Source organism: Charadrius vociferus, unplaced genomic scaffold, assembly GCF_000708025.1.
Source record: "Charadrius vociferus isolate BGI_N301 unplaced genomic scaffold, ASM70802v2 scaffold183, whole genome shotgun sequence".
Taxonomy (NCBI): Eukaryota; Metazoa; Chordata; class Aves; order Charadriiformes; family Charadriidae; genus Charadrius; species Charadrius vociferus.
Genome location: NW_009648250.1, coordinates 6783411 through 6808638, shown reverse-complemented (window position 1 = coordinate 6808638; position 25228 = coordinate 6783411). Strand labels below are relative to the sequence as shown.

The window sequence follows — 25228 nt, the reverse complement described above, 5'->3', positions numbered from 1 at the left end:
CGTATTTCTTTTGAAAATTTCCAAATTTTAGTTGAATAGTTTTTTAAAGTTCTGAAATTATTAAAATGAACATTATAATATGATCATTTCTTTTTTTAATATCTAATTATGTAGTTTTGGGGTACGTGGGGTGGGTTTCAAATACTACAGAGTGTATTCTGGATGCCTCAGACCGTTCAAGTGAATGTGATACAACTGTAAACCCAAATCAACCACTTGAAGTGTTAGAAAATGCTGCATATTTACTCATTGATATGGCCATGAGTGTAACTTCTGTATGCTTTACATACCTCCAAGTAATTAGAAATATCACAAGGTAACATACTCTTGTTTACTTTTTATGTACAATTGTCAAAATTAAAATTCCCTATGAAAATTCACTAACATGGCATTATCATGGTAGAGAGTCAGTATTACGAAACCGAGGTAGGAAAAAACTAGTATGTGTCATGTCTATTCTGCAAACAGATGGAAATTTGAAGTTAATAGCACAGTTAGAGGATAGCCAAGTAATGCTTACATAGACAAGTATCCACGTATAATGGATAGCCATAGCTATAAAGATGCACAGATTATGTTTCAAAAATATTCTAAAAGGCAGTACAAGGAACAAAACTTCGGAATAATTCATTTAAAAGGAGATTTTTCTTGGTACCACAGCCCCCATAATGGTTTGGTCACCACTGCGCATTTATTGTAAAATATTATTACTGGCAGAGCTAAGACTGCTCTGCTTAATTATATATATTCACTCCCACTGTATCACCATATCCATTCCACTATATGTTTGGCCGTGGGTCTTTTGTGTAGGACAAGAGTAATGTTTTCCTCTTTTCTCATGTAGATATTGGAAGGGTTGATTGATTAAATAACATTCAAAATGTTATTTAAAGGGCAAATGCTAAGTACATTTCAAAAAGAAACTATACATTTCATTTAATTAGATATCTGAAGTTCCTATGCTGGAGTTGGTTATGTGCCATTCTCAATTTTAAAAAAGTACTTTTGATAATACAGGTGTAATTCCTTCTGTGTTATGATTTGGCAATCTTTTTTGAGAAAAAAAAAAAGTGTTTGTGAACACATCATTTTCACAGAAAGCTCTTTCCTCCAGCCCCCTCCTTTTAACTGTGCAAAAGTACTATCTTCAATGAAATGAAACGTTACAACTGCATAGTGATAGACTTTGCCTTGAAACAGCATAGTGGCTCTGACATTGCAGCTAAATTCCTTTTTCTGTTTCATAGTGAAACACCTGAATTACTCAATGAATAAAAAGAACTAAATCCTCTAACAAAAGCAGAGGAGTTGCATCCAATGAAAAGCATGCATGTTTTCAAGTTTCCCGCATCTTTCTGGAGAAACTAGCTGAAGAAGGTTGGGAAGCCTGTTCTTTGGACTTAATGCTATGATGATATATTTCCTTTAATACAGAAGAAGATACATTCTTTTTGTCAAAATACAGAATTAAAAAATCCTATTTTTAGCCTTAATTTTTTCATAGACTTGTGGTGTGATTCTAATTTTCATATTGTTTCTTCACCAGTTAAGTGAGATTGATTAGTTCACAGATGTGCTTTTATAAATTGTTAATACTATAGAAAAAAATAAAGAACTATTATCCAAGAAGTTTTTCTATCTTTTTAAATATTTCTTGGTTCTGCCAGAGTGTAGAAGAAACGGTCCTTTCTACATTATGAACTGAGTGGACCATGGATACACCATGGATTGAGTGACTTGAACTTCCCATTAATTCAACAAGACACATTCAAGGAACATTACCTTTCGGATGGAAATTTGTCAAATAAGTACCGTTATATGGAAGCTGCAAAAAATTCTGTCCCCTGGTGAGATTGTTGTTGCATAATGGAGAATCTAAGACTTTGGTTCTTGAAATCAAACAGTATGCTTCTGTGTATCCGTATGAGACAGCTTGCTTGGAAAAGGTACTCCTCGCGCCATTGCAGATTGGAAAAGCAACACAATTTAATCCTCTGTTTTTTTAACAGTAAAATAGTCTATTTACATAATTAAATTTAAATTGTGTTATGCAAGAAGTTACTTATGATTGAGCCAATTTGGCAGGAAAGAAAAAGTGCACCAAGTATGTAAATACTGTATTAAAATTAAGATAGTTGCCTTTTTCAGTATATGGTTTGGCACATTTTTCCAGTGAACCTTGAACTTCTAAATGCAAGTCAAGGTTTGGCCAAGCATATTTTTTTCTTCTAATGATGCCTCTTCCTGTATGCATTATGTTTTTCTGTTTCAGGCACTTTAAGTTGAATAGCACTTTACATAAACAAGCAACCGATTAAATTATGCTTTATGCTTTTGCTTTCATAAAAGCTCTTTAACCAGGCCATTTGATTAACATCAGTGTCGGTTTGTCAAAATTGGAGCCATTCAAACTTTTTTTTTTTTTCCAGGAGAACTTAAGTACATAATTTCTTTGGTCACAAAGTTAGTGTTTATGGACATGTTTTACTGTATTCTAGCATATTTCCTCTAGGCAAATGCTGCACTCATGAAAGATCAAATGTCCCTCTCACTGCCTATTTTGCTTTTGGCAGTAATCTATATGGCTTTTTTCAATTAAAAGAAAAATCTGTAAGAAAAATTAATTTCAGCTCTGTAAATAATACATGGAGTTTACTAAGAAGGCCTATGCCAGATAGCAGCTGGCTTTGTGTACATGTGCTGGGGGTAAAAGAACCTCCTACCCAGGTCTGTAAAAAGCTGTGCTAAAAGTTTTACAGTGTCAGCTGTGAGCTGTGTACTGTAACTGAGAATTTACCGATACTCCAGTCTAGAGGATCATCTTAGTGCTTTCCTGTCTCTAATATCATTGTATCTGTGAAAAGTGGCGATCAAGTGATATATTTTCAAATAACTGTAAGAAGAAATACTTCAATAGTATTTGTAGAACAGCTTGCATGTTTGTTTGACTTTTTTTGCATGTTTATAGATGGGATGGGATGGGATGGGATGGGATGGGATGGGATAGGATAGGATAGGATAGGATAGGATAGGATAGGATAGGATAGGATAGGATAGGATAGGGTAGGATAGGATAGGATAGGATAGGATAGGATAGGATAGGATAGGGTAGGATAGGAAAGGAATAGAACAGAATGGAATATACCTATTTCTGTGTATAGATATTTCTATTCTATTTCTGTTTATACAAAATAGAATGAATCATGAATAATCTGAATTTGGATACAGAGTTTGGTGAGGAAGAACCCTCTAGACTGATGTTTCTTTCCCATTTGGGCTACAGTTTCAGAGGTTCCCTGGTCTTTTACTGCTTTTTTTCCCCTAGTGTAATAGAGATCACTGTGAAATTCACAAGGAACAAAATGCTCTAAACCAACATAACCTTCCCAGTGAGACTGTGATTTGCACTTCCTCATCTCCATGTTTAAAAGCCTATGGTCTCAATGTGTAGCATATCTCTGGTTTGAGATCCTATAGAGATTGGAACTCCAGAAATGAGATGTAGCTACATGTTTGAATTTCTGTTGGAGGGGAAGATGGTGTTCTTGCATATATATTTTAAAATACCTGAAGGAAATAACTGTTTTTTTATGTGATTAAAGGTTATTTAGTTCTTGCAAGTTTACTAGAAGGAAGAAGTATTTAAATCTAGATGGCTTCTCTGGCGTTTAGCAATAATGGTACCTGCTTTAACAGTGAGCAATTTTAGAACCATGTCAACTTTTAGTAGAGGAAGCTGCATGAATGCAGATGGTGACCTCAGTTACAAGAGGATCAAAGTCAACCTTGCAGAAGAGCCAAGGAGGAAGAGAAAGAAAGGAGAAAACCCAGAAAAAGTCAGGAGCACTGTCTTCCAAAAGGAAGCAATGAAAGAATTCCCAAATTGTTCATTCCTCCTCTAATGGTTTCTGTACCATATGGTTTTTGAATCAGTAGCAGCTTATGTGTTCAGTAATAGTTTCTTTTGAAGGGACTTGTCATAATATTTACCTTCTCTACAGCAACAGAAATAACTTCCAAGGCCAAAATGGCCACGCTTCTAAAACTAATGAAAACAAGAGACATTTCCATGGTGAATGAATCTCTTGACACCATTATTTCAGGGGATAAATAACATTCAATGTACCGTGCTTCATTTCAGCTGAGGTATTTGTGTCTTTAGGCATGGTGTTACGTAGAAAGTAAGAGTATACGGTGGGGTGCAGATCTCTAGAATATAAGTTTGAAGATCTCCAGAGTATTGAAATGAACAGGAGAAATGAGCATGCCACATTTATCAAGAACACATAAATAGAAAGAACCATCTGTAAAGAGACCTCTCACAATGAAAGAGTATTGTGGGTGTGGACAGTTCCTTACCTGTTTTCCTCTACCACCTTTACTGCGATTTGGTGGCATCCTTAATCCATGGTTTCTCTTTGTCCTGTCAGAACTGACACCAGAGTGTTCTCTGTGAATACTGATCTCCTTGGAAAAGGAGATTCAAATTAAATTTTATTGGTAAGTAATCTTTCTACATATGGAAATACTCAGCCAAGTATGTACAGTGAGATTTTGTTCAAAGAGAATGCAAGAGACTAGCCTTTCTTGTGTGTCTGTGTGAAAAAGTAGCCCAATTCTATTTCCCGTATATTAACCAGTGTGTAAATTTTTGCTCTGCATTAATATCTCTGTTTTTTCCATTGATTTCATTGCATTTTTCAGTTATAGCAGTAGTATGTAGCTCTTCTTACTTAAAATATACCTAGAAAGATGGTTGTATTGCAAAACTGAAATCAGATTAGGATATACTTTATTAATCTTGTTCTATCCACATACACACACAAAAAGCATTATGTGCTCCTTAGTAAAAAGATCTTAAAATATGAGCCTTACAGCATAAGCACTGACTAGTCCCTTAAGTCTTACATCTGACTCATAATATGAACTGTCTTGTACATCTATTGAGTATAATAAGCCTTTTATCTTAAGTTAGGAATACAAAGAAGGTAATTTTTACTTTAGTCTTTTTCGTGGTCTGTAATTATCTTTTGTTTGCATTTATACTTATGCGATACTGGATTGTAAAGTTTTAATGCAATCGACCAGAAATACCTGAAGTGAGGATATTGCAGTGGAGGGAACCAGCTTTTTTTTAAGAGGAAAAATAGAGTATAATTACCTATTGTCATCAATAAGCTTTGGACCAAATTGTCATTGAATGGTTGGGCAAACAAGCATCTACTACAATCAAATACAACACATATAAACATAGTCTGTCATTATTTACTGGAGCAAAGAATTCCAAGACTTTGTATCATTTTATAAGCTTAACTATAAAAAGCAGAAAATAAATCCCAGCCTTTGCATAGCTTTGGGGAAAATATAGCCTTATACAAGCACCATGCATTCAGTCACCATGTCACAATTCTGTTCAGATAGAAATGATCGCAGTATAATGACATGCTGCTCTGAATTCTACACTTTTCCCCATTTAAACACTTTAAGGGTTAAAAGCAAAGCACTTATTTTACATTAAATGAACCTGGGCTTTTAAATCTCAGCTGTGGCATGCAGCCTCCTTGTTGGTGAACACCTGATGTCAGCAGTTTGAATGATGTCTGACACTAATTATGTGTTGTTCACAAGATTGCCAGGCAGGAGAGTCTGGGGGAATAAAAAGCTATTTAAAAGGTTTTCATATGAGGTCTTAGCCTCAATTTTTTGAAAGCCCTTACATCTCTTGCAGAGCTGCACCCTGCTAATGCTGTTGAGGAAGGGAAATGCTTTTTAGAAGACTATTAATTAATGCTTGAAATGCATCGTTCTTGTTTGAAAGCCATGTAAAGAACAGCTTTAACATCTGTTCATGTGATAAATGCAAAGCTGAGGAAAGATACTTTGTCCTTGTCATACCACCTGCCTTGATGCTGACATAGAAGAACCTACCTGGTCAGCATATCAGAGCATTCAAAGTTAATTGGCAGATAGACATAAAACATTGCTAAATAATTAATGTGCACTTTATTTGCAAACAAATCTTTTTAAAATGCTACATAACTACTGAATAATTCAGAGATTTGGTTTGGGGCCTTATGTCCACTGGATTTAGTTTTTCCTCTATAGTTTTTAGGGATACCATTCCCTCTGTTTGCATATATGCATTCATGTATGACAGCATTCCCTAAAATTCAGAAATGGCTTGTATTTTCATTCAGATAACTTTTTCCATAGTCTAGGATTTAAAACTTTTATTTGTTCAGCTTACAAATATTACAAAAGTAAGCAGGTCAGGCACCTGCTTGTCGAAGCAATCTCAGACAGTAACTTGCTTTTGTGAGTGGGATCAGATCAATGTCCAAATGGTACACCTGCCTGAGGCAGAGGCAACGTGTTATACTGTCTTCAAGCAGGCAGACTCATACCAGTTTGGATCTTTCAGCACGTGTTATATCAAGTCATCTGTTTCCAAAGACTCAGAAGGCTAAATGAAACATCTTGGAGTCCTTCTTTGCCTTCATAGAGTCCCACTTGTTTAATTTTCTTCTCCCATATCCATCAGTTCTTCGAGGGAGCATGCGTTACCAAGCTATTACTTCTACAGGCTGGAACAGAAGAAGAAAAAGTAGAAAACTAGTACTAAGTTTCTGTATTGATATTTTGCTGAAAAAAAAATATAATTGTAGATTATAAGCACAGAATATTTCAAAATAGTCCAATATTATTCTTGAATAATTTACTAATGAGTAGATCTTAAACGGAGTTCAAATGTGGAATCATGGGCAGATAATGCTGTTTCCAAAGGAGGTCTTGCACTTAATTTTGTCCCGGTGCTGATGGACATCAGTGTGGAATGGAATATAAAATACTGCTGGTGAAATGCCTGCAGTTCTTTTTTTGCAAAAGGCAGTATACACTATAACTGGGTTTCTCCAATGCTTTTCATGTTTCAACCACATGACATTTTTGAACCGTATGTGGAGGGAGATCTCTACAACTAACTGAAAGGAGATTGTAGCGAGGTGGGAGTCAGTCTCTTCTCCCAAGTAACAAGCGATAGGACAAGAGGAAACGGCCTCAAGTTGCACCAGGAGAGGTTTAGACTGGATATTAGGAAAAATGTCTTCACAGAAAGGGTTATCAAGCATTGGAACAGGCTGCCCCAGGGAGTGGTCACCATCCCTCGAGGTATTTAAAAGACGATGCGGTGCTTAGGGATATGATTTAGTGGTGGACTTGGCAGTGTTAGGTTTATGGTTAGACTTGATGATCTTAAGTGTCTTTTCCAACCTAAATCATCCCATATTTCTATGATTTTGAGGGTTTTGTGTTAAATTCCATTAGTGGGGCATGTACTAGTTGAAGAGTGCTTCACTTGTTCTTAAAATAGTGGTGCTAAGTGGGTAAACTTTGTACATTTCACAGGGACTGGTAGAACGACAAATTCAGAGGATATCACACTGTTACAGATTATCTGATTGACTTTGCTGAATTATTGTGCTATAAAAAGGTGCACTGTAAATAGGCCAAATGCAAAGCCATACAAGCCGGAATGAGGACATATAGCTTATATTTACAAGATATGAAATTCTGCCTAGCAAAAAGTGAGTCAGGAATTTAATATTATCAAGTGTGATGAAAACCCTCTGTAAAATGATATCACCGAAGCAAGACCGACACGATTCTTGAATGAGTGAAAAGATGGTTTGATTCAGAAAAGGCATGTTACCTGAATGCCCAGCACTGGCAAGACTACTACTGAAAACTTGATCCTGTATTTCTATCCCAGGTGAATGTAGAAGTATTCAGAAGAGGACCACAGAAATTATCAATGGAAAACCAAACCATATTGTGTTAAGAGTTTTTAGAGTATGCATCTATGTGGTCATGTGCAATCAATCGTCGATTAAAGTGGATTTGCCATGGGATAGCTGGAAAAGGAAGAGCTAGGTCTGATCTGAACTGTACATCTGTGAAACTGCTGGTTTTCCTACTTGTGTGGATGTAGTGGGGAGGGCTCAGTCCCACAGTGTTATGAGGCCATGTGTCCTTGGACCCGAAGTAGCATCCATTATGCCTAACGAAGAAGAGGCATGGAAGGTAGAGATGTTGATTATTTCGATACTTTTTCATGGAAAGTATGTTTGCTAGGGTGATACTTCTTATCTTGTTGACCTTCTAAGATCAGGGAGAAATTTCTCCCCTCTGATATGTATCTTAGTTTCTGGATGTGCTTTTTTCTTCTCTTTCTGCATCATCAAAGGTTCATCACGGCTGAACAGGTTACTAAGCCAAACAAACTGCTGTTCTGCACCTGTATAGGAATGTATCTGAAACATCTGGTTAGTACATCCTGGGTGTGTATGTAGGGTTGGGTTGACTTCCTCCAAGTCAGCTCAGCAGAGATTTGGACAGTGCTTTACCTTTCTACTAAGCACAGGTCACAGCTAACTTTCTGAGATTATTTAGATGCCCAATCTAAATAATATCCAATCGTTTCCCTTTGTCACAGCCTTTTGGGGGCCTCATAGTCTCTTCTGCTTCTTGCCCAAGGCATGTATTTTGTTTTAGTGAAGAACAAAATGTGTTCTGTCACTGAAGTATCTAGATTTGTTATTGAGACTTTGTGTAGACACTGGCTAGCTCTTGATACACAGGAAGACAGCTGTTGCAATTTCATAGTTATAGAAAAGTTGATGTTTATTAAAGTAAAATTTAAAAAAGAAAAACACCCCTCTCCCTGTAATGTTAGAGGCAGACGAGACTGAGTAATTAAATGTAATGAAATGTATTCATTATAATATCCCATAAATATTCCCCCATACATGGCAACAGACTAGGGAAATGCTTTTTCTTCACACTTTAAAATTAAAAGATGATACTCCCCCAAATACAGTGATGCTGAAAAATATTTGAGGATCACTGTGTATAACTGATTCAAATAAAAAAAGATAATAAAAGCCTAAATGTGACAGTATCAGAATAAGACAGTAACACTGTGTTGTATATTGGAGGAAACATTACTGTAAAATCAGGTACTGCTCAGGTGTCAATATTTCTAAGAGCATTTAATTTTATTTCTTTTGGTTTTAGAATCAGTTTCAAAGTAGGTCCAAGAAACCATTGTTTGTAGTGAGAAATCAAGTAATTTTTATATACATAAATTATTTAGGAGAAAGTTAAGTGACTTGATAACAGAAAATATCTAGAATCAGAAGGTATCTTTGATATTACTCACCACGTCAATATAGCAGAAAAAGACAAAAGAAAATACACTGTTTGGATGTGAAGCAAAACACATTCAGGTAGGAAAAAGTGAAGATTTTCAATACCAGATATTATTAGGGTACAGTTGGATTAAGGGGAAGCTGGGCTGTCTGTCATTGACTTTTAAAATCAAGACTAGGTACTTTTCTGTGAACAGATCAGATCTCAGACAGATGTTGTTTGCCAGAGCAAGGTCTTTCGTCTTTGTTACACTGGTGATCAGCTGAGATAATCAGAGTGGTTCCTTTTACAGTGAAAACTGACTAATTTCTTAAACACATGGCCACTGAATGTCTGCTACAAACATTAAAGTATTCACAGAGGTATTACCATGCTGTTCCTACAGTGTAAGGGTCTAAATGTATTTCATAATGAAGGTTGCTGTCTAATTCCAGACAGGGCTCAGAAGTGCATGGTGCACACAGCAGGGCTTTACATGCTGCACAGGTTATTTTATATGAATCTATGTAATTGTAGTATAATTTTACAGGATGGTTGCCTGGTACACTGAACACCATCTCTGTGTATACAAACATGAACAGCACACTCATGAGAACATGAGTGCTTTAAAGTCATAGCACTGCTTTTGCTTTTTATTGACATGTTTTACCTTTCACTGTAAATATATTGTTTCTTGCGTTTGACAATTATCCTTATAAGAAGATGAAGTAAACATGGATACGGACATTCCAATGAATGTTTTAAAAAGAACTTCCAATGTTAGGAAGTACAGAGAGGAAATTTTCTTTATGAGCTACTTAATGGTTTCAATTTGCAGGCAACACTAAAAGTAAAAGCTCAGTAACTATGATTTCTTTATTGTAGTTTAGGAAAACATTACACAATTAATTCCACATTCTACTTCCAAAAAGCCTGGTTTAATCAGGAGTATGTATAGGAGTGTTAAACAGCTTCAGAACGCCAAATGCAAGCCGTGTACTTACGTGACTTACTGTAATGAAGGTGTTACATCCTCCTCTTCTACCACAGTTAATAACTTAGAAACTACGAAGAGTTCCATTTCAAAATAAAACTGCCATCTACCTCACTTTTTTCCCCTGTAGGTAATTGTGTCTTCTCTGGAATTCTTTCATTGAAATCTGTTTATTAGGAAAGAATGTATGTTCTGTGTTGTTGGAAAGAATTCCTTTTCATTCCTTTTGTCTTAAGCATCAGAGATTCCCAAGGCTTCAAAAAAGTTTGGGTTTTAGAGTAAACATTCGTTAATTGTTGTGTAAAGGTGATCTTTCTAATGATACGGGCTTGAAGTTTCTGTGTTTTGCTAGAATGACCCTTTTCGCAATACACAACTTTATATAGCCTTGTGAATATGACACACAGTAATTCAGGGCTGTGGAGGGGAGAGACAACTTCTGACTATTTTCTCTGCTTCCCAGTTATGAACAGCAGTGCAGGAATCTTCAGAAATCACAATTTTAAAATTTGTAAGATAACATTCCCTAGTTCTGCTCAGTTAAACATTTTTGCACATTTAAATTCAGTGCTAATTTTACAATCATATAAATAATTATTTGCACATTGAATTTTGTTTGCATGCTTGAAGATTCAAAGTTTAATAATTTGTGAAATAAACAAAACAGAGGGCCTGCTTTTAGAACTTTTTCACTGGGCTGAGATTTACCCTATGAAATTGAAGGTTGCTTGAGATAACTACAATTTATTTCATAATTATGTACAGCTTAGTTACTGTCATTTAAATGGATGGTAGTTCTTTTATAAATTTAGTGAGAAATAATAAGTTGTCTGCATAAGGTGGGCTAATCAGTAGGTTTCTTTGTTATTTTAACATAGTTGCTTTTGAATTATTTTGCTTTTCAAAGGCCATTTATTGTGTCAGTCTTTTAACTCTCATATGTTTTGTGCTTTCTTCACTCTTTACTTTTTCGTAAAAAAAAGTGTTATTTTTATCCAGGCAATTGTAAAATATATGTCTAATTTTTATTTATTTATTTATTTATTTATCCTGAAATATTTTCTAAGAATAGTTCCCTAAAAGCAAAAATATTTTCACACTTGCAACAATGTTTCACTTGCATACTAAACCTTCATAAACATAAAGGCAACACTATATTTACAAGTATGTTGTAAAATGATTAGTGATCAAAATTGGATAATCTGAAAAGCACTGTAGGTTTGCTTTGGATAAAGGGATAGGATATAAACAAAAAATTTCATGGCTTGAGAAATTTTCTGAAATTGATATGTGTGAAAGATAAAATTGCAGTTATGATATAGGGGGCGTAGTTCATCCCTTTTCTCAAGCTTTGATTTCTTAGGCTTAGTTTTAATATTGCTATTTTGTAAGTAATGTGTATTTTCTTCTTTATACTGTGTTTTCCTGGGCAAATTTCAGTCTATATTTCACTCTGTTGCTAAAACTAAAAAAAAGTTGTTAGTGAGTGCTGCACAGAAATTCAGCCTCCCCATTTTGTTTGGGGAGGCTGAAACTTTTTTTCTCTGTATTTTCTCCCTGCATGTTATTCTTTGAAATTGTAACTCGCTCTTGCATTAATCCAAAAAACTGAAGTGCTTAAAATTCAGTGATGAAAAGAAAGGCATGGTAATTGTGCCCAGAATTGTGTCAATGTTTTCCTACCTGTGCTTTTATAAATATACATGCACTGAATTATTAAATATTATAGAATTTATTTGTGTTATTCTAACATTAGTGAAAAATGGCCCATTTCTTTTCAAGTGAGTAAAATGAATAGGGAGAGAAATGGTGGAAAATTTTGTGTTAGCATCAGAAATGTTTGACATCTGTTAATGCATAACTGTTTTTTGCAAGTATACCAGAACTGCAAAATAACATGTTCTGCAGCAGATGCTTTCAATGTTGTATAGTGGAATATGCAGCAGCTGAAACTAATGAGATAAATTGATCTTGACTGATAGAATTAAAAAAGCCTATACTTACAACTAATACTCATAAATATTCAAGTCCAATTGAGATCAAATGTACATAAAAATGCTAGTGTCAAATAGAACTGATGGTTTTTAGTTTCACTTAGGATAAAGTATACTGTGGGAACATGATAGATGAAGAGCTGGTTTTCTGCTTATATAAACAGATTTCTCTGCAGATGCAGTACTTGATTAGGTGAAGAAATACTGTGCCGCGTGATTATTCGTTGCCCGTAGGGATTAAATCCTGTTTTGATGGGCTCCCATTATTTTTAGTACTTCATACATTTACTCGTGGCAGAAAGGTAAAGCAATATTTCAAAAATCATTTTACTTTTTCCATCACGCTTTGCAAGGCAGAGCAGACTGACATTTCCCTGCATGATTTTGTTGTCGCTCTGTAGGTTGGGTTGCTACTGAGAGATGCGTGTGTTCGGCTCAGTTGCTAATATCCAGACAAGCCCAGAGCCAAGGTAAAGGTAGCTAGCATGGAATGTGGGAGCCCCACAGTGACCATTTCGCTGTCTGTGTGCTCTTGGGAGAATCAGCTGGGTCTGACTTTCCCAGAGGGGCTGAGTGGTGCTGCGCTCTGATCTGACCGATCTCTTTGGGTCTCAGTGTCCCATCTGTAAAATGGGAGTGGGACATAGTTTCCTAATTCAGCCGCATGCAGGAAGGATAAATACATTCTTATGGCCTGAATGGTTCAAACCCTGCAGCAACACCCACACCGAGAAGCCAGGCTTTCCTCCGCTCCAGAGGCATGCAGCCATAGCAGGCTGGAGGTCTCTGCAAGCCCTTTCACCCTCCTGCTCGGTGTTTGCTGTTGCAGTTTGCTGTGTGTGCTTTCCTTTCAAATCGTTTCTTTCTCTTTTCTAGTTTGAGGGTTGCAAGAAAGCCTTTTCCAGACTAGAAAATCTCAAGATTCACTTAAGGAGCCATACGGGTGAAAAGCCGTACCTTTGTCAGCACCCTGGCTGCCAGAAAGCATTCAGCAACTCCAGCGACCGCGCCAAGCACCAGAGGACACACTTGGACACTGTAAGGAAGCAGAAGTCCCATTGCAGTCCCCTGTACATTAGACTGTGTGCTCCTTTCCTCCAGCTTGGTGGCAGCAGGTAGCCCATAACCTTAGAGATGGGAGGGAGAAGTGCCTGATGAGGCTGTGTAAGCCATTCAGGAGTGACCAGTGATGTAAGCATGGATGAAGATGGGCCAAACTAGTTGATAAAGAGGCCACAGCCCCATGGGCTTTGCTGCAGGTAGAGCCAGTAATTTTCTCCGACTTAGATGATCTTTAGGGAACCTGAAGTCATTACGCACAGACATGGAAGCCATCTGTGATAACAACTGCTATTCTCTGACAAAAACTCAGTTAAACTTAAGGCTGGGGCATGTACCAGAAAGTTAAAAGAGGAAGAGTAATTCTGTAAATTGAAAATTTTTCATGCCAACAAATTATTGCTTGTGAATTTGAGTCACAGCTGAGATTTCTTTAAAAACTTTTGTTTCATAACAAAAGATCTTGTTTCGTCAGAGACAAGCAGTTTCCAAAGGGCAGAAGTCCAGAAAGAAAACAAGAACAAGGCGATTTGGATTAAATGGCTGTCACAAAACTTAAATTATCCATTTGGAATAGTCGATAGTATGGCTGGTAAGTTAATAATTTGTACAAGGTGTTTTCAGAAATGCTTTGTGAAAGATAAATGGCTAAATTGCAAAATAGCTAATTTCAGCAGTTGAACCTAATGTTCATTTAATACTCTGTATTGTGGACCTACAAGTCTTTAGGGAAGACAGACAGAATAGAACAGGCAGAAGGAGATATTTAAATGGATTTTTATTTATTTGATGAGTTCTATTTATTGGGCCTTCTTTTAAGAAAACTATAAAGCTATTACAGGACTGGTATCTTTCTATTATATGTGTTACCAGAAAATCTAAGCTGAAGGAGTTTATCTTGTACTTCACATTAAAATGTGTATTGTTGTGTGTAACATTTGTGAAACTTCAGTATTCAATGCTTGCTTTGATTTTTGCTTGCTCTCTATGTAATGTAGTAAACTAACACTTTTTCTTGTTCTCTTTTTCTGAAGCAGATTCTTCTGTAATCCTAACAGTCTATCTGGGCCTTTACTGCAGTTTCTTTACCTGATTCACTAAAGAATGTAATTTCTGATTAAGTCAAAGATTGCTCTGAGGGTGGAAGAATTGTGAGTATAACTAGCAATATTCATTGTACTGATTACAAAAAAAAAAAAAGGTAACAATGAAAGGTGCCATAATGAAATCTTTCCTTTGGTTTGTCTTCCTTATAAGCCATACTTTCCTCCTTTCCCTTTCTAATAAATTACCAAGCATTCTGCTTATAATAACGTACAACTTGTGTTCTGTAGTAATGTGGTTTGCAGCATCCCAAGGCTCAAAAGGGATTCTCTTGAATTAAAATAATGTGTGATATAACAGCTGCTTTATCCTTTTTCTTTTTGACTTAGAAACCTTATGCATGTCAGATTCCAGGATGTACTAAACGATACACAGACCCGAGTTCCCTGAGAAAGCATGTGAAAGCCCATTCTTCCAAAGACCAACAGGTCAGGAAAAAGGTAAATTTTCTACCTTGTTGACTGGTGTAAAGCCTGTGTGGAGAATGCAGTGTTCCAATACTAGGTGTTTCAATGCATCTTCAAGTACTTGTGCTGATTTCAGACTGTTGATTAGAAAAACCGTTAATGGGAAATAATAGATGCGGTTCTTACATAGATGGTAATTTAATCTTTGACTTAATGAGGCAGCTTCCTTTAATGCTTTTACTTTTTGATGTGATGATTAATCACTAAACGTACATACATAAAGAGACAAACCAAAAATAATTTTTGAAAACCAAAATTTTTGGTTTTAAAGTTCTGCCTCTTCTTAAATACATAGTAATACAAAATCCAGTTTACATGGCCAGGCTCAGATGGAAGGATAGATTTTGAGGGCAGATGGACAGCATGTGAGATTAAGCTCTAAGTTGTATTTCCATATGCCAGACACTTCCAAATACCAAGAAATTTCACAATGCCAGTTCCATGTGGATGTCAAGTCCATGAATCAACAGCTGTTTATATGTATAAGCACATCTTTGAAGAGCTGAGTTGCGACCTAGGGGAATTTTTTTTTTTTTTCTGAGCATTTTTCATCATACCTCTTATAAATCAGTCTTATAAATTTCATTAGATTGTCTAGATCATTGAGGATAAAAACTGAAGCTTTCATTTTAAAGGAAACTAGTCCTGATAAAAGGGGAACATGCATGAACTGGCATAGGGCTAGATAAACCTTTGAGATGTCAACCCCATGTAAAACAAGTTATAGTTTAGAAGTTTTAAAATTAAATGCATGGAAAGCAGCAAAAAAATTGCTTCGTATAGCATTGGAAGCACTAAGTGTCAGTCTTTAAAGCTGCAGTATACAAATTCGAAGAATAAGTTTTGATTCAATGGTTTGTTGAAGCAGGACATGTCAGCAGAGACCTGCACGTCATCAACCTCTGGCCTGTAGTATTCTTGAGGAATTTCCTTCAAACTCATGAGTGCCCACACCTGTATCAGAGATGAAGTCGCTAAGCATTCATTTTCACCTTAATAAGCAGTGCTTTGGCTCCCTTGCTCCTGTGCACGCTGCCCACAGGCAGGACTGCCAAAGGAAGTCTGTGAGCCCTGTTCTGCCTGCCCCAGGAGGGCAACTCAGCCACCCAGACACTGTCTTTTACAAGCATGTGAAGTAAATGCTGACCAAGGCATTGCATTCTGAGAAATTTGTCTGTGATGCCTCAACTAAAACTGGCATAATGGACCTGAATATGGGTATTAAACTGCACTGTAGCATTACTGTCATTGGAAGTGAAATAATGTGTTATCTCCTCTCTCTCATTTTGTCAGATTGCAAAACTATGTGGTATTTTCCTTCTTGCATTTCATTCACTATTTGATTTTGCCCATTTTTCATTCCTTCTTTGTGCCAAACAGTTTAAACCTGGCCCTTTTTCCTCCTCGCTTCACTCTCTATGGCATATTCTAGATGTAAAATTGCTTATTTTTTCATCCCTGTGTGATAAGGATTTATTTATGCTCATTGGTCACCTGAGATATGTTGACATATGGGAGGGGAAATAAGCCAAACCTCCACAACAGAAAAGAAAACTTGAGGCATCTATCAAACCAGATACTTAACGTATGGATAAAGTTTGCAATGTATAATGTTTACAAGGTACAGCGTAGTTACTGGACCTTTGAGAACTTATAACTGCTAACTAACATCATGCTTTGGTATTTGAAATATTTCCTGGCAGTAATAATAATAAAAAGTAAGAAACAATAAACCTTTTAATGCAGAATTAAGGTTATTTATGGCTTTAATTAAAAGTGAAAATTGGCCTAATGTCAAAAAAGTCTTTACAAAAATGTGAATTCATCAAAAATAACCATAAAAATTCCAAGGTGATAAAGGCACAGTGGAGTAATACTTCCAGCCCTGGGGATCTATTCTGTTGAAAAGAATGAAACCCTTTGCTGTCACACCCCGTTAGTCATGGATTCATTTAATATATTGTGCCTGACTGCTTTTAATCCTCCTTTTGACCTCCCCCTACACACCAAGTGACATTATTGTGGTGTCTTAAGTCGCTGACTCTCCAAGACTGTACCTGCAAATGTGTCTTTGATGTTGCATAGACTTAAAATAGCAGGATGAAGTATATTCATACCAGTGGAATCAGCTACTTGCTGTGCTAAACATTACATTAAGTCTTCAGCCCAGGTTTTCTAGACCTGTCTCCAAAGCTTTGACCCTTTCCTTGGCCCTCTAAGATGTGGCCAGATTATGCAATGTGATACAGATAAATTTTCATGAATGAATTATTTTAAGCAACTTTTGTTGATACATGTTTATGGCTTACCATGTAAGGCAAAAATGCCTTTTCTGCAGATCTTGTAAGGCAGCCACTGTTCCCCTTCTCCTCCCAAACCCCGGCCTCCAGCCATCCACCAAATCCATTTAACTGGGAATCTCTCCAGGTAATGGGATGAAATCCTATAGACCAAGAAGATCCCAGCATGAATACATTCAGTGCAAGCAATTTAGTGGATAGTGCAGTGAACTTTCATTTACTTTTCAAAGGAAAGCAGAAGAATAAAGAGAGCCATGCCTATTTTAATCATCTTCGTGTAATTTGTAAAATTCTCCATAAACATGAGGGCAAACATGTACATAAATACCATGCAAACACCTGGGAACAGGTGCTGAAAATGTCAAAACATTTTAGGTATAATCTCTATGCATCATAGTATTCAGTCTGTACTTTAAAAATATTTTGGTGAGATAAAAAGCAGTGCTTCCTATCTTATTTTAAAAAGTAAAAATTGCTGACTGTGCCTGGATGTAACTTTCCCTTGGGGAAGATGGATGGAGCTCCTTTTAAGCAGGGAAGTCAGCAATAGAAAACTAGACAGCAACCAAAATGAGAGCGTGAGGTGATGCTGCGAGGAATGCTAATGCACAACATGCCCCTGGACCACAATTACTTTAAAGACCTGTCCTTTTCTTAGTCATGTCCGCCTTTCAACTTTGAATGGACAACAAACTTGAAAGATTTTTTTTGTACGTTGAACAGTTCCCATGTGGTGCTTATTACCACAACATATAATGGAAGCTAAGAGCCATGCGAACTCAAAGGGAACTGGATATTTCTGTGGATAATAAGACAGGGTTAAAAAATAAACATGAGATTTGCAAGGGATACCGGTGCTTTGAGATCGTGCTTCAAGATAGAAGTCAACATCAAGCTAAATATATTAGGGGAAAGCATGTTTATTCTGTACTGCTTATTTGCAGTTTCTCACTCTTTCTCCTCAAACGCCAGCTGCCAGTGGACACAGTGTATGTAACTTAAAGCAGTCTGGATGAGTCTGCGCCTCATCTGGAAGAAGGATCTGCTTCGAAATTGTTATTTTAAAATAACTTTCAGGCTGCCTAGCCTGAATTTATGTATTCTCCTGCTTTTTTCATTCTCTCATTCCATTTTTATAATTCTTTTCTCTTTCAATTTCCTTTCTTATTCTATCTTCCACCTTTGTAGCTTTTGGTCTTTAGGATATGCAACCCAAACTGAACATCTGTAGGGGGCTGAGGTGCGTATGCTGTGGTAAGACCAGCCCCAGGTCTTTCTTCCTCCACAGATACTCCTATATTCTCTCCTGTTTCACCCCGTTCCTTTCCTTTAATTTTTTTCATATGCAAAGTTCAACTAAATTGTCAATTTAGAAGGCATATTGGTACATACAGGCAAATGCCACTTAGACATTTCACATGCTGTGTGTTTGCTAATCTTTATCTAGCTTGGACCTCATATTGATTTAGGATCTCATGAACTATTTACCTTTTCTTTTCACCTCACATCAATAATTACCTAACAACTGTTCAGCTTTTTCCATCTTCCAAGTGTTTTCAGGGCAGAGCGGGACCAGAAAGATAAATGAGTGTGGTTTTTTTTTCCTTTTGGGAAACTCTACAAAGGAGAGAAATCCAGTTTTTAGCTGAGTCACTTCCTGAACTAGCAGCTTTCATCTGAAGAGGGTCTGAAACTGCCTAAACTGATTGTTTCCCAGAATCAATGGCAAACATGCAGGATTTTGAAAGGAGAGGACAAGGAGATAAAATTCATAGGTTGACATTTCTATTTAATTTATTCCTTCAAATACCCAGTAAAAACAAGATAGTTACTTGGCTTGCTTTGTGGAAGTGCAGAGAATCAGGAGAAAAGCTTGGGAAAACAGAAGGATGAGTGAGGCAGGTATTTGCTTCAGCTAATCTTGATGTTATTTATTCTTCTTACAAAACACTATTTTCTGATTTCATAATAGCTCAAAACCTTTTATGCTTTGATACTTTTCGTTCAGAGTATAGACTGCCCCTGAAAATCGCCAGCCTATAATATTAGGTGCATCTGTTAATGGTAGAAGTACTACTGTCTACGTGAAGTCAGGGTGAATCATTATGCCTATTAGATCCTATAGTTCTTATTTGTAGAACAGCTATAATAAGGAAGGCTGCAGTTGAGAGCTTTGGTGTGGTGTCTTAAACACAGCTGAGTAGTTTTGTTCCTTGAGTCACCCTATGGAGTTTCTGACTAGTCAAAAAACAGGGCACTACTTGACACAAGTAAGCTTATATTCAGTTGGTTATGCTCCGAGTTTTCAGTAAACAGCAAGTTTCTTTCATCTGTGAACTGACGATACTGTATTTGAAAATATGAATCCTTAGCTCTTTTAGTTTGCAAGTCTTTTTATTAGTGAAAATGAAATTACACAACATATCATTAACAAGATACAGAGCCTGCACTATTGTATATCCAGCGATTTGAAAGAAGGTGAATACTACCATGATGCTCTTCATGAAGATCTGTTTGTTGTGCAAGCTAGCACTTAGCCTTGTAAGAACATTATCTTTTTCATACAAGTTTACCATGAAAAAACATTCACTATTTCTGCAGGAGTCTTGCTGAAGAAATCTGTATTTGTAAATCTAAAGAAAATATTTAATTCAATTGTAAGTATTACAGTACAAGTCCCACTGTGAATGAAATGAACCCTCCACTGGCTTTGTGTAGATTTTGTCATGAACATCTGCAATGTCTAATGCGTTTTTTAAAGGTTTTATCTTTCGAAAAAGTGCATTTTCAAACAGATAAGACATAATAAAAAAAAAGGACAAAAGGTTGCTTTGATTTCATACAGCTGTTTGGCAAGGACAAACTCAGTTCGGTAACATCTGCCTTATCATCTGAACAATGCCATGGCTGTGCTTTTAGATACAGTTTTAATTTTATCCATAATTACACCCGTGAACAACTGTTGTGATGTATAATAGTTCTTTAAGCCAGTGTATCCTGAAAAAAAAAAAAAAAAAAAAAGATTTAAAAGATTGTTTCCATTTAATTAGAGGAAACAAGAGATAAGGATGCAACTGGTTAGCTCCATCCTTGTGGAAAAAAGGGAAAAGATAATTTCAGCAGTTCAGATAACCAAGACCAGCTAAAGAGAGTGTAGAAGTCTTAGTCTGGGTGTTGAAGTGAAAGACAATTTATACCAAATAATACAATCCTTCAGCTGATCAGTCTTTGATTCTTTGGCAGCGTTAACAGTGCCCAGCCGACATCTTTGATCTTGTGTAGATTAGTTATGTATCAGATACAGAGTGATTATACAGACAAGCTTTCGGGTGTTGAATGTTTACCTGAAAGTTGCTTCTGAAAGCTGTCTATCTCCTGGAAACCTGCATCATCTTAGCTCATTCAAATGGGTCTTGAGGGAACCATGCATGGATTCAGCTGACCTGATAGCTTAACACCTCAGCAGATTCATGGCATAGTAGATGATCTCTACTGGATTTTTCAGTACTGTGAAGAGGAGCATAGATCAGCTAACGTGTGCAGTGTTTAAGCTTAACTGTATTTTGCTCCTTATTTATTTATTTGATTTGTACTTAGTCTCAGTCTAACATAGCAGTTGTACTTGTGTCTATTTTCCTGGCTTTTTCCAAGACAGCATTTTTGCACTGTTTCTGCCAGAAAGCAAATATCATGGAGGTATAGCTTTGGGAAAGGTGGTGCAAAGGACATTTCTGAAACTTGTCTACAGTCGGTGGAGGTTTTTTGGAATTGTAGTGTATATGGTACAACTACCAAATCACTAAGGAATGGAGGGTGGTGAGACCTCAGGAGATAAGGAATATGTGTGCAGACTTCCAGCTTTGTTCATTTCATCTTCCTTTTTGACACAGGTTGGTCAATTCTAAAATGATGGCTGAACAGTACCTTTTGGGGACTTGTCAAAACATTCTCCCAATGGAGGTGGACTCTTCCAAGATTTGTTCCTGTGATATCTGGTTGGAAGGAGATCTTTTCAGGTGTTATTGTGCTAAGGAGAAATAAAGGACAGGCAATCAGGATCTCTCTAATGAATCCTGCTGCTATTTGTGTGTGGTTTCTTCCATGTTGCATTTATTGCTCTTTCAAAAATCAACCAGCCGGCAATGGCTGGAAGTTTTCAGAATACTTTTCCTGATTGCAATAAAGAACAAAGCTGCTATACTGCCACTCCTACTTCAGACTGTAGTACAGGCTAGTGAGCAGAGCAGTCCACACTAGGTGTAGAGCATGTTGGAAATAATGAAATAAGAATAATGATCGCCTGGCCAAATCAATTCCTGGAATTGCCTTGCAGAGTGGCCTGTGCTGACCTTGACCAGGGTTCCTCTCTGAGCTGAGGGGGCTTTACAGTAGCCACCTTGCACACATGATAATGATCCTGCAGATATTGCTGTTCTGCCACTCTCCAACCCCCATATTAGCAAAAAGGGATACAAAATCTCCATCTTTAGAGGCAGATCTCAATAACTGAATTCTTCTGAAGCTTAGTAATTTTATATCCCTTTTCTAACAGTTCATCTCATCTCTCTTAGAGCCCTGGTATGTATAATGTATATAAACCTGCCCATCTTGCAATGAAAATGTTAAGAGAAAAGGGGTAAAAAATGAAGTGCTTAAAGATGTGATATCCCCCTGTGGAACAGTGTTTTTCTGAAAATAAGGCATACAAGTTTTCATTACAGGTTAATGTGGAGTTTTCTATAAAGATTTGAGAGATTGTCTACCTTTGTATTTTGTGGGTCATGTCAGCAAATATATTACTCCCTCAGCAAAATCAAACAGAGCTCTGACTTCTTACAGGGCTGCACGCTTCTTAGTTGTTTATTGTTTACATTGTTTTACAGCAGAAGCAAGCTTTTTTATTGTGACTACGTGTTGATTTTACCACACAATCGATGAAGCTACCAGTTTGTCAAAAGATTTTGAATAAACAAAATTTTACACCAGCATTTAGACTTAGTAGAGAACATAAATAGAAAACAATGTCTGGTGATTTTCTTTAGCTAGTATCTTTGGTTTATTTATTTTTGCAGCACTTATTTCCAGTTTTTCCTTTCATTTCTCAGTATTTGAACTAGGCTTTTTTTTTTTGTGAATCGAGAAACACAATGCTTCATGTGTTTCTTAGGAGAAATAAATGCACTTTTTAAAAATTTTTTCTAACTCAGAGTGTTTAATTGATGAGGAAAGAGGGAGCCAAGGAGGGTTAGAGCATTACATCATTGGTATTTCAGCAGGTTATTCAGGCACTAAGCTTGTTACCAGTGACATTGTCCATTATGTGACTATATTAATCTGGAGAAAGTGCTCTGTTTGTGAACACCTGCCTCATGGGGAGCAAACAGCCAGATCCTACAGTATGAGCCCAGTTTGCTTCTGCATCTTTCAAGTTTCACTTGCCCTTGCTCAAACTCTTAGTTCAGATTTCGCTGTTAAAACTGCAAAAGGGAGAGAATGGATTGAAAGGGAAGCAAATCTATTTTCCTGCTTTGAGAGCAGTTGGACATAAGGATATCTTCCCTCATTTGTTCTCTATGGAGTCCATTTAAAAGATGTCACTCATGCAAAAAGAAGTGCATTCAGGGGCTAAGGGTCAGTAAGCAGTGCCCATGGCAACAAAGAAACTATTCTGCAGAAAAAATGCAGTGAAGAGTAAGTGTTTTAATCCCCAACTTTAATCCCTTCACTTCCTGTTTCCAAAATGAAATATAAATCAGGCACCATGGCGTGCAGCAATTTTTCCTGAAAGGGATGTTGGCAAAAAGGGATTAGGAACGGGCAGCAGTGTTTAAGGAATTTAGTCATACAATTTGTTGGAAAACTTTTGAGACTACGAATGACCAGTTCTTTTGAGTGTGGTCAGTGAGTAACAGGAAAACAGACCCAGAAAGCGAAGGAGGACTGGCGGTGGCTGGCACCCCCCATCCCCAGCTGCTGTGGCGGCAGCGATGTGCACTGTGGTGGGATGCACAAGGCGTGCCTCGCAAGGAAGCTCTGTCGTGGGAGATATGCTTTGCCAGCAGTGCATCTAGAGCTCTGCTCTGTGGAGAGGAGGAAACATTGAAACCCCTCTATGGTTTTCGTTGAGCTGTGGCAGCTGTGGCAGTTGTTATGACCAGCACATTGTTGGTTTGGTCTGGTGTTAACATTCATGGTTCCTCCCTGCACTTGGTTTCTACCCGGAGCATGTACTCCTGTGAGCTCCGGCACCGTGGTGTGTTGAAAAGTGCATCAGAAGGAATAAGTGCAGTCCTTCTCATTACTTTTCCAAACATGCCAAAAAAAATCCAGATTGTCTCAAAACTCTGTAAACATGTCAGTACATTCCCACAGCATTTTGTATTCTTTGGGTTCATTTTCAGTAGCAAATGATACCCATTTCTGTATTTGTTTGTCTTCACTTGCCTGCCACAGCATATACATGAAGGTAGGCTTGAGAGAGCATGAGTCCTTCTTTCTCTAGGGGCCTGCTGACAGGGTCCCTTGGGAGGCAGTCCTGAAGGGCAAAGGAGTCCAGGAAGGCTGCACATTCTTCAAGAATAAAATCTTACAGGTGCAGGAGCAGGCTGTCCCCATGTGCCAAAAGATGAGCCAACGGGGAAGAAGACCGGCCTGGCTGAACAGAGCTTTGGTTGGAACTCAGAGGAAAAAAGAGAGTTTGTGACCTTTGGAGGAAGGGGCAGGCAACTCAAGAAGACTACAAAGATGCCATGAGGTTATGCAGGGAGAAAATTAGAAGGGCCAAAGTCCAACTAGAACTTAATTGGACTAATGCAGTAAAAGGCAATAAAAATGTTTCTATAAATATATTCACAAAAAAAGGAGGGCTAAGGAGAATCTCCATCCTTTATTGGATGTGGAGGGAAACATAGGGACAAAGGATGAGGAAATGCCTTCTTTACCTCAGTCTTTAGTAGCAAGACCAGTTGTTCTCAGGGTACCTAGCCCCCTGAGCTGGAAGACAGGGACAAGGAGTAGAATGAAGCCCCCGTAATCCAAGGGGAAATGGTTAGTGACTTGCTTCACCACTTACAAGTCTATGGGGCCGGATGGAATCCACCCAAGGGTACTGGGGGAGCTGGCAGAAGCGCTCATCAAGCCTCTTTCCATCATTTATCAGCAGTCCTCACTGACTGGGGTCATCCCAGTTGCCTGGAGGTTAGCAAATGTGACGCCCATGTACAAGAAGGGCCAGAAGCAGGATCTGGGGAATGACAGACCTGTCAGTCTGACCTTGGTGCCAGGGAAGGTTATGGAGCAGATCATCTTGAGTGCCATCATGCAGCATGTCCAGGACAAGCAGGTGATCAGGCCTAGTCAGCATGGGTTTATGAAAGGCTGGTCCTGCTTGACTAACCTGATCTCCTTCTATGACAAGCTGACCCACTTAGTGGATGAGGGAAGACTGTGGATGTTATCTGCCTGGACTTTAGTAGAGCCTTTCACACCATTTCTCACAGCATTCTCATGGAGAAATTGGTGGCTCATGGCCTGTACAGGCATACTCTTTGCTGGGTAAAACCCTGGCTGGATGGCTGGACCCAAAGAGTTGTGGTGAATGGAGTTAAATCCAGTTGGCGGCTGGACACAAGTGGGGTTCCTCAGGGCTCAGTATAGGGACCAGTTCTGTTTTAATACCTTTATCAATGATCTGGACAAGAGGATTGAGTGCACCTTCAATAAGTTTGCAGATGAGAGTATTGATCTGCTTGAGGGCAGGAAGGCACTCCAGAGGGATCTGGACAGGTTGGATCCATAGGCCAAGGCCAGTGGTGTGAGATTCAACAAGGCCAAGTGCCAGGTCTTGCACTTGCGTCACAACAACCGCATGCAGCACTAGAGGCTTGGGGAGGGGTGGCTGGAAAGCTGCCTGGCAGAAAAGGACCTGGGGGTGTTGGTCAGCTGCCGGCCGAATATGAGCCAGCAGTGTGCCCAGGTGGCCAAGAAGGCCGACAGCATTCTGGCTTGCATCAGAAATAGTGTGGAGAGCAGGACTAGGGAAGTGATTGTCCCTTTGTACTCCACACTGGTGAGGCTGCACCTCAAATACTGTGTTTTCGGCCCCTCAGTACAAGAAAGGCATAG

At 37.9% G+C, this 25228-nt stretch overlaps 1 protein-coding gene across 1 annotated transcript in view; it reads left to right on the top strand.

Moving 5' to 3' along the window:
• The window catches only part of GLIS3 (GLIS family zinc finger 3), a 176086-nt gene that overhangs the window by 112354 nt on the left and 38504 nt on the right, over positions 1-25228 (top strand). The window contains 2 exon segments of the mRNA XM_009884321.1: positions 13051-13212; positions 14667-14777. Of these exon segments, the coding sequence (XP_009882623.1) occupies positions 13051-13212; positions 14667-14777 (273 nt within the window).